At 45.7% G+C, this 8,922-nt stretch overlaps 1 protein-coding gene across 1 annotated transcript in view; it reads right to left on the bottom strand.

Annotated features, from left to right (window-relative positions):
* Window positions 1–8,010, bottom strand: part of fam189b (family with sequence similarity 189 member B) — an 11,512-nt gene extending 3,502 nt beyond the window's left edge. The window contains exons 1-13 of the mRNA XM_017038229.2: window positions 6,279–8,010; window positions 6,142–6,198; window positions 4,088–4,195; window positions 3,883–3,999; window positions 3,676–3,783; window positions 3,027–3,187; window positions 2,829–2,928; window positions 2,654–2,726; window positions 2,183–2,474; window positions 1,775–2,091; window positions 1,285–1,344; window positions 485–660; window positions 234–380 (exon numbers count right to left, since the gene is read on the bottom strand). Of these exons, the coding sequence (XP_016893718.1) occupies window positions 234–380; window positions 485–660; window positions 1,285–1,344; window positions 1,775–2,091; window positions 2,183–2,474; window positions 2,654–2,726; window positions 2,829–2,928; window positions 3,027–3,187; window positions 3,676–3,783; window positions 3,883–3,999; window positions 4,088–4,195; window positions 6,142–6,198; window positions 6,279–6,512 (1,950 nt within the window). The 5' untranslated portion in view covers window positions 6,513–8,010. The remainder of the gene's footprint in view (window positions 1–233; window positions 381–484; window positions 661–1,284; window positions 1,345–1,774; window positions 2,092–2,182; window positions 2,475–2,653; window positions 2,727–2,828; window positions 2,929–3,026; window positions 3,188–3,675; window positions 3,784–3,882; window positions 4,000–4,087; window positions 4,196–6,141; window positions 6,199–6,278) is intronic.
* Between the last annotated feature and the right edge of the window lie 912 nt (window positions 8,011–8,922).

Below are 8,922 nucleotides of genomic sequence, written 5' to 3'. Positions count from 1 at the left end.
CCAGGGGGACCGCATACCCTGAAAAAAAAAAAAAAAAACAAGATAAATGTTCTTCTTTTGGCTGCTCCCTTCGGGGGTCGCCCAAGCTCCATCTTACCCAATCCCATACTTCTTGAAATGCAACACCAACATTTTAAACAGGACGAATACCAGGAAGAAACCAGGCCAAGTGTATTAGAAAGAATATGTCATTAAAAATGGGTGAAGAAATAAAAAAGTTTAAGTGTTCGTACTTGCTCCAGGGGTATATGGTTGGGGGCGACCCCCTCGGCTCCACTCCGTTTCTTCGGTCCCTGTCCTGTGCTCCCAGCATGCTCTGAGGCAGGAGCCAGGTTGCGTTTAGAGCGGTGCAGGAAGCGGGCCACCAGAACTCGTGTCACCTTAGGAAGAAATGAAGAAAGACTAGTGTGAGTGAGGCTGACACAGGACAGACACTTCTGACAGTTATCATAAAAGCCGTTCATGTCGTGGAACGTTGTCCTGCCTTCAGGTCTCCCAGGGAGCGGTGACACTCTTTGGGCAAACGTAGTGAGTTTGTGGGCGGAGGTTTGAGAGGGATCTGCAGAGATCGAGTGGCGGATTTGATGCTGCCTTTAACTGGCAACGCTGCAGCAGGAGGTGAAGAAGAGCGAGGCAAGAGACAGGCCTCGGAGGACGGACCTGAGGAGACAGACAAGACACAGAGAGAAAAAAAGGAGAAAACTTTAATGACTTTAAAGTTGGTCTGTAGGAGATGAATATATGATGAGATTAAAAAAATACACAAGGTTTTCTTCCTTAATAAACAGAATAGAATAACACATAAAAAACTATTTTCGTGGTGGAGTAAAACAGAACCAATAAAGTTACTTGTGTTTCCTGTAGTTCATGTTTTCTTTTCTTAGATAAACCTGAGAAGAACCACCTGACAATGATCCAGTCATTCACCAATCAGATAGCATCGTCCGTATATCAGTCTCCATATTTTCCCACAGTCTAATTTGATTAATTAACAATGTAACGTCACCACTGTCAGTTTACATTTGGAAGGCTCTAATAACTCCAACATCTACACAGGGTCTCATTTGCACGTTCCCCTCTGTTTAATAGATCTTGACAAACGACAGTCATTAGCTGCTGAAATGTGGCTCACAGTTAACGGCCGTGACGTGTTTTCTTTTTGTGCGTTGATCACTGAGACGATCCATTAATCACAGTCAGCACAGAGTCTTCTGAGTGGCATTACAGTAACAAATGTAAATCAAACTTCGTTAAAAATCACCTCAACGTCCCGTTCACTCTCACCTGTATCCATGGACACCTTGCTGCCTGCAGAGTCTTCCAGGGTGGGTCCTCCGAATTCAACTGGAGATAAACAACAGGAACAACAGAACATTTTTAATAGGTCGCCATTTTTTAATAGGTCGCCCAATATCATCGGCCCGATGTTAGCATATTTATGTACTTATGTATCATCTGTAAGAATCGTTATCGGGATTTCCTCCGATAATGAAAACACCGTAACGCAATCCCTGGGTTTGGCCAAATGATGTGTGCCCTAAAAATTGTTTTGGAGAAAAAAGGCTGTATATTAGAGTGAAAGCCACTAGATGGCAGCATTGCAGCTTATTTTATTCATCTATTTTAATACTCAAAATGCTATCGGAATCGGAATTTAAGTGTTTGGATAATATCGGCATGAGACCAAAACGTTAATATCGTACATCCCTAATTTTTACTGAAACTGTAACATTTTCAGGTCCGTGTTCGTTTAGATTATTTCCGTTTGACTCACCTGTGTCCGTGGAGGAGCTCAGGCCCGGCTCACTGTGTGACCTCATGAAGCGCGGCAGTCCCTCGGTGTTCCTTCCCACAACCTCTCCGTCCTTCTCACCTCTGCCGGCTCTTTTCCGGAGGGCAGTCAAAACCTGACCTTTGGACTGTGCACTGGCAACGGTGGCAGAGGGGGCAGCAGAGGTCGCAGCACCTCCTTGGGCAGGACAAACTCTAATTTCTGGGATGCAGTACTGCTGGTGGCAGCCGGAGCCTCTTATCGTTTCCAGTTGGGAGCAGCTACTGGCCAGCATTGCCTGGCGACGCAGAACTGGAGACCTGGAGGTCAACACGATTTACAAATATTCTTTTTAAGTTTTAGTCTGAGCAGACGCAGACAGTGGAAGGTACGAATGACTCTTTTTTTCACCTGTATGTTGTGGTGGCCGTGCTGGGGGAGGAGCAGGAGTTGGACCTCTCCCCTCTGAGGAACTGTCTGACCCTGGGTCCTCCCGCCAGAGGACTCTCTGGTGTTTGAGACAGTGGACCACGAAAACCAACGTGTTCCCTCTCATCTCTGGCATCTCCTTCACTGCTGGTCCTGTTTCCCCTCGCCCCCCGCCGTAGGCCGACCTCCATTAGACACGAGTCCTCTGATGGGGACGAATCGTCAGGGATGTCCACGATCTCGGACATCAGCAGAGATCCACTGTCCATGGACACTGGAATAAACAAAGAGCATACTTGAATATACATATACTGGCCGGTACACATATATATACCTATATAACACCACCTACAGGCCTAAAGAAGTAACAAATGTAAAGACTCAGTATCGTCGAGTACCTGAGTGAAATAAAAAATGACATAAATATTTGAAAAAAGTTTGGTTTTCCTTCACCTTCTCCGCTGAAGGCCGTAGAAGTTCCTCTCTCTCCTGACAACTCGGTGGCTTGGGGATCGAACATTGTTCCCTGCACAGTGATAAACAGACACGTCAGTAGGACGGACACAGACAGAGACAGAGACACAGACAGAGACACAGACAGAGACACAGACAGAGGTGAGGGATTTACCTGACTGGCAACTCTCTGTCCCATCACAGCTTCGTACGGAGGGGGGCAGTCGGTGGGGTACAGGGGGACGGGACTCTCCATGGAGCCGTTGTAGGTGATGCTGGGTGTCAACAGAAAGTAATCAACCACAAGGATCCACTAACGGACCAGACTAACGACTCACTGATCCAGCAGCACTGACTCTGACGGCTCTGTTACCTCTGTGCGTCCGTCTCAGAGCTGCAGGTGTACTCAGGGGGGTAGTAGGGCGGCGGAGGGATGGGGGGGACAAACTCCTCAAAGTCCATGATGTTGGTCAGAAATGCGTCCTGAGGAGTGGTGCATTCTGGGTTGACTGAGCGAGAGCGATGGGGAGCCAGCTGAACAGGAAGTTGGTGACACAGCAGAAAAAAAAACCAATTTGTTTAATATTCATCTGAAAACTTTATAGGTATATGTTTGATCAGGGGTGTCAAACATACGGCCCACGGGCCAAAACCGGCCCACTAGGTTGTTCCATCCGGCTGACTTGATAAATTTTAAAAATAATAATAATAAATAATATATTATATATATATATAAAATAATAAATATCTAATATACTTGTATTTCTTTGCATGAAAAACAAAGGGGAAAACATGGATTTATTCGTATTTAGAGTTAATTATTTTATGATTCTACTGGTATCGTATTCATGAATGCATCTTATTTTTCTTTTCTTTTTGTTTGCCATCATTACTTCATCTGTACCCTTTATATAATACTCGACACTAAAGTATTTAGCCCAAGTACACAGACAGCCCTAAGTACCAAAGAGCATCTGACTTCGTTTCCTCTCAAACGTAAAGTGTACCGTGTCTGTCCTCACCAGGTGGACCAGGTCCAGAGAGAATATATGAATACTGCAGGTCACCGTGGACAGCGTACAGATGATGGTGGACAGGATGCTGAGACCACAGGCACTGAACAAAAGGTCCTGGGGAGACAAAGTCAAAACCCAACGAAACCATACAGTTACGGTCTGACGGCAGATTTAACACACGTTCACTTTCTTTGACCGTCGCCTCCTCCTTACCTTCAGTTGATGCCTGACCGAGTGGCAGTCAGCATTCAGGTACAGGACCAGGGTGTCCTCCTCAGTGATGGAGCAGGAGTGGTTGGGCACACAGCACACGCACAGACCGCTCTCCACCTGCACACATTTGTGAAGCAGTGACTGAAAACACACCCACCTGCGACACCTGTAACGCAGCAGACGTGACTGGTCCGAGGTTGTCTACCTGGCAGGTCAGCATGGACTTCACCATCTGTGCGTTCTGACAGGAGAGCATCGAGCCGGCCAGACTGAGGATGACGCAAACCGCAGACAGCAGCATGAAGAGCGACACCTGTGGACGGGTTCCCGCTCACTGTTAATGTGGCTCAGAATGCTAATGCTAACACGCAGACAGCATGGTTACATTTTGTTGCTCTTTACCTGTGACATGATGTGATGAGGTTGAAGTCAGAAAGTTTGCCCACGCCTGATATAGTACTAGCTTCAACTCTCTGAACTTTCAGGAATTACTTAATCCTTGGCATAGATTCTAAAAACCATGATGGTGCAATAGGCTTTAACAGACACTTTGCAGTTCCAGCAGAACTGTCGGCCGCACATTTAAAATGCCATTCTGCTGTTTCACCAAATCACAAAAATGCCCCCTTTTTATTCTGTTGAGTTATTGTGACTTTGGATGTCATTTATTCCCAGCAAATGTATTAAAGAAAGCAGCTTCAGCTGACTTGAGATCAGTTAAGTTGAGTGTAGTCAATGATGTGGGTAGAGACAGCGTTTAAGAAGAGATGTATATGGTCAGCAGCAATACTCAGGGAGGCTTTTTAAACCTTTTAAACAAGGGACAGTGAATAAATTACCAACTGTTGTTTACCTCACCGTCAGAACCTGTCGTTCAAGGATTGCGGCAAAAATCAAGACTCTTGGGAACAGGAATGTTTTTTTAAACTTTTCTTTTCTGTACAATTTAGCTCGACTAGACTTTTAAGAAGAACAAACGAAGGATAGACAGGATTAGGACAATGTGCTTCAAGGGTTGGTTTGTCATTATGACCTGTTTGTGATCAGTAGTTCTTGGAGTTACTGTACTAATGTCATTATTTCATTTTTAAAATGTTATTTTAAAACCAACTCAACTACAACTAACAACCACACCATGTTCAAGGTCACCTCAAGAGGATGTATGGGTTTTTGTTTTAAACTTAGTTTTTGAGCACTGAGCGGGTGCTTTCTCCTTCTCTGGCCTGCAGGTGGTGGTAAGTACACTTTTGTTAGCTCTGTACAAACGTAATAGTGCAATATTTAAAACAAATCTCATGTAAACTCGCTCCAAAGGGGGGAAATAGCATGTTAGCATCGTTAGTGCTAACATGATAGCGTGATATAACATGGTAGCACTGCGCTAGCACAAAGTATTTTGTTTTGATAGTCCGTCTTTAGTAAGGCTAAGCTAATCCTGCTAACCCCGGTAGCATTTCTTCTTCTGTGGTTTCCCGACGGATTTTAATGTTTTGAGTTGCATTAGTGCCACCTACAGGTAGAAATATTACTATTGCCTTAGAATTTAATACTTTTAAAAGACAATTTTAGTTTTAAATAATTAAATTGATTATTTTGTAAGGGTATAATACTGGGTACTGAAGCTGTGGAAGTTATATTTCAAATCAGATTTTTGTATTGACTTGAGCAAGTTGTACATACATATACAGCAGATCTTTAAGAAGAAGTGACGAGTGAATTAAGGTAAACTACACGGAGCGGTGACAACTAGTGGTTTAGTTCATAAACTTATAAATCAGTGGACGCTTTATTTAATTTTTCACCAGGCAACAACAACAGACACAGAGATGAAAGTGTGTTTCCAATGAGCAGGAGCGGCGGCGGAGATTTATCACATTATTACAGGAGTGATAAGCAAATAGGAAACAACGGACTGAACGGACTATAAATATGAATTTGAAATATTGTTCGTCCACCGACATATGACAGCGAGTGTTTGGATTCTCTCCTGGTTCTAAGTGCTCTTCAGGGGTGGGTGAGACACGGTTAGATCATTGTTAAATGGTTTCTGTGGTTAGGTAGTGCTGTGTGACGGAGCAAAATAACAAATACGTTTTACTTACGATGTTATGTTAAATTTCATAGAAAGGAATATTTTTAATATTTTTGCTAATCTGATAGAAATGATCAGTTAGCTAAAGAAAGAAAAACCTCCTCAGCATAAAACACCAGAATGTGAATTTTCCAAACAAAGACAGTAAAATAAATATATATACATACCACAAGTGTCAAAGGTCTCTTCCAGGAGATGATTCCAACTATACCTGATGCCACCACCTAGTAAACAGAGTACACACATAAGAAAACACACACTCACTAATGTTTGTTTGGATTAATGTTTTCACTGTTAGACTCACAAAAAATCCAGCCCAGAACGGACAGGACTGCCTCACACGAGCCGAGGAGGTGAAGGCCATGCTGGTGAAGGAGAACGCCAGCACCATGGCCCCCAGGCCCAGGTGACACAGCCCGAGGTAAAGGAGCAGCCGTGCACCTCCAGGACCCCGGCCCGACATGCCCCGACGGCTGTCGGACCAACCTCGAGACCCCGAAGCCGAAGCCACGCTGCTGGAGTCTGACGGCGAAGGCATGGTGGGCTCATCCGTCAGCAAAGGATGCTGGGAGACAGTTAGCTCTCACTCTGGTGATGTTCTACAGCACAGGTCAGTCGTGTGTACGTCTGAGGATCGTTATGCACCAAACTCCCCACTGGCAGGTGCCATAGGTGCTGCGCAACGCCTCCTGGTGTTCACTAGAGTCCAGTCAGTGAGGCCAAGAACTTTGTCAGCAGAAAGTTGACAAATGAGCAGCCACTACACACTCAGAGCTGCCTTACTCGCAGCTTTGACATTTCAGACGTTGTGCTGAGGTCACGGTGTTTCATTTGAACCGACTGTCTATTTAATCCGCTGCTTTTTATCTCCGTCCACACACGAAAACCGCACAGAGCTGTTGTTATTCTGCTGTACTCGTGTGTTTCGGACGCTTCCTTCGGTCCGTCTTTTGCCTTCCTCCTCCTCCTTTACCTCCTCTCGCCACTGGCATTGCAGTAACTGGAGATGCGAGCAGGCCGCGAGATGAGAGACATCCCGGAGAAAAGCCGCGGACCGCTCCTGGATTTGATCCCTTTAGCAGCGACGAGGACAGGAACCGCCGACCGTCCGATCGTCCACATTTAGCCCGCGAGCCAAACCCCGGCGTGAGCCCCCTCTATCCTCTTCCTCCGCCCCTGCGTGACCTTACGTTAGGTCCTCATCCTGTCACCGAGCACGAAACGCAGGCATGGAGATTCAAACCCCCCGAGATCACATCGGCCGGTGTCGTGGAAGTCAGACTAATTACCTCGACACGGACAGGAAATAAATATCTCACATCGATTTTCAAAATGCACCAAAAATAGCAGGCCGCCAGGAATGGAATCTGCTCTCCGCAGGTTTCGATCGTTAGCGAGTCCACCTCAGGGGTTTAGTGGTGGTCCGCACACGCGCATCTAGACCCCCACCTCCTCCTCCTGCTGCTGCTCCAGCACTAACAGCATCCTCCTCCTCCTCCTCCTCCTCCTCCCTCTTCTCCTCGTTCCTCCCAGCAGTCACGCGTTCCTGCCGCTCATCAGCCCGTCCGGCACCTTGTACCTCTCGGCCTCGTGGGGCACGTCACGCGAACAAAACAACGTAGAGTCCAGCGCCCCGTGGGCCGAGGTCAAACGTTGAAATCCTCACAGCTTCGTCATTACAGGTTCTCCTCTTCCTCCTCTCGCCCCTCCCTCCCTCTGCTGCTCCCTGATCCTCAGCGAACCCCTGACACTGACACACAGCAGTGTGTTTGCAAACCGAAACCTGCCCTGCGTGATGACAAAGCACGCTGACGTCGCGCGGGCAGCTGGGAAGAAGATGCGGCAGAGCGGTGCTGATGCTGGAGAGGAGGGGCGGGCGCCTGGCGACCGAGTCCTGCTACTGCTGCTGCAGCACTTCAAGAAACAAGAAAACACTGAGAGCTGCTCAAAGGAGAAGGCCAGGAAAATGTGCCCCGCACAGAGGCGACACACCTGGTCAGTGTGGTGCCCTGGGCCTGGTGTATCTGCACTGGTCTGAGGTCCAGTTCTTTTCAAATGTTCATTTTGTTTTTGGAAAAGACAAAAAAATAACTTTTTTCAAAGCTTCAAAAGTCCAGGAATTTTTTCATCCAGGTTTGGTTTAAAATCTGACCTTTGTTGGAGCACACAGCCATTAGTGGGGGCATTTACCAGAGCCCCCTGCTGGTAGAGGGGACACTCTATATTTTATAAAGTCGTAAATATGACATTTACTTAATTTATTTTTACTCTGTGTATTTTAAACTAAGCAAATACAGAAGATTGTTTTGCTTTAATTCAGCATCTGCATCAGCAGAGACAGTGATGGGAACACATGATCTGTTGTATAAGGCATTGTTTCCCAAAGACTGGGTCGCAAACCTCAGGTGGGTCACAAGAGTTTTTTGGGTTTTTTTTGGTCGTCTTGCATCATGTTTCCCAGGAGTTTATGAATAATGTCTATTGATTTGAGTCGCAGAAGTTTGTGACTTTTAAAATATGGGTCACAACACTGGTCCGAGGCGTGACTAGCGTGTACAGTAACAGTGTTTATTAAGAAAAACAACAGACATTTCAGACAAAAGATCACATCCATTAAATCAGTTCAAAACTCTGGACGAGACAGCAGTGAAGCCTTTCCTCGATCTCACCTCCTCTTTACTCACTCACTTCATTCATCTTTTTTTATCATCATCCTCATCATCATCATCCTCATCATCATCATCATCATCATCATCATCATCATCATCATCATCATCATCATCATCATCATCATCATCATCATCATCATCATCATCATCATCATCATCATCATCATCATCATCATCATCATCATCATCATCATCATCATCATCATCATCATCATCATCATCATCATCATCATCATCATCATCATCATCATCATCATCATCATCATCATCATCATCATC

Source organism: Cynoglossus semilaevis, chromosome 13, assembly GCF_000523025.1.
Source record: "Cynoglossus semilaevis isolate Cse_v1.0 chromosome 13, Cse_v1.0, whole genome shotgun sequence".
NCBI lineage: Eukaryota > Metazoa > Chordata > Actinopteri > Pleuronectiformes > Cynoglossidae > Cynoglossus > Cynoglossus semilaevis.
This window is presented reverse-complemented; position numbering and strand designations above follow the sequence as displayed.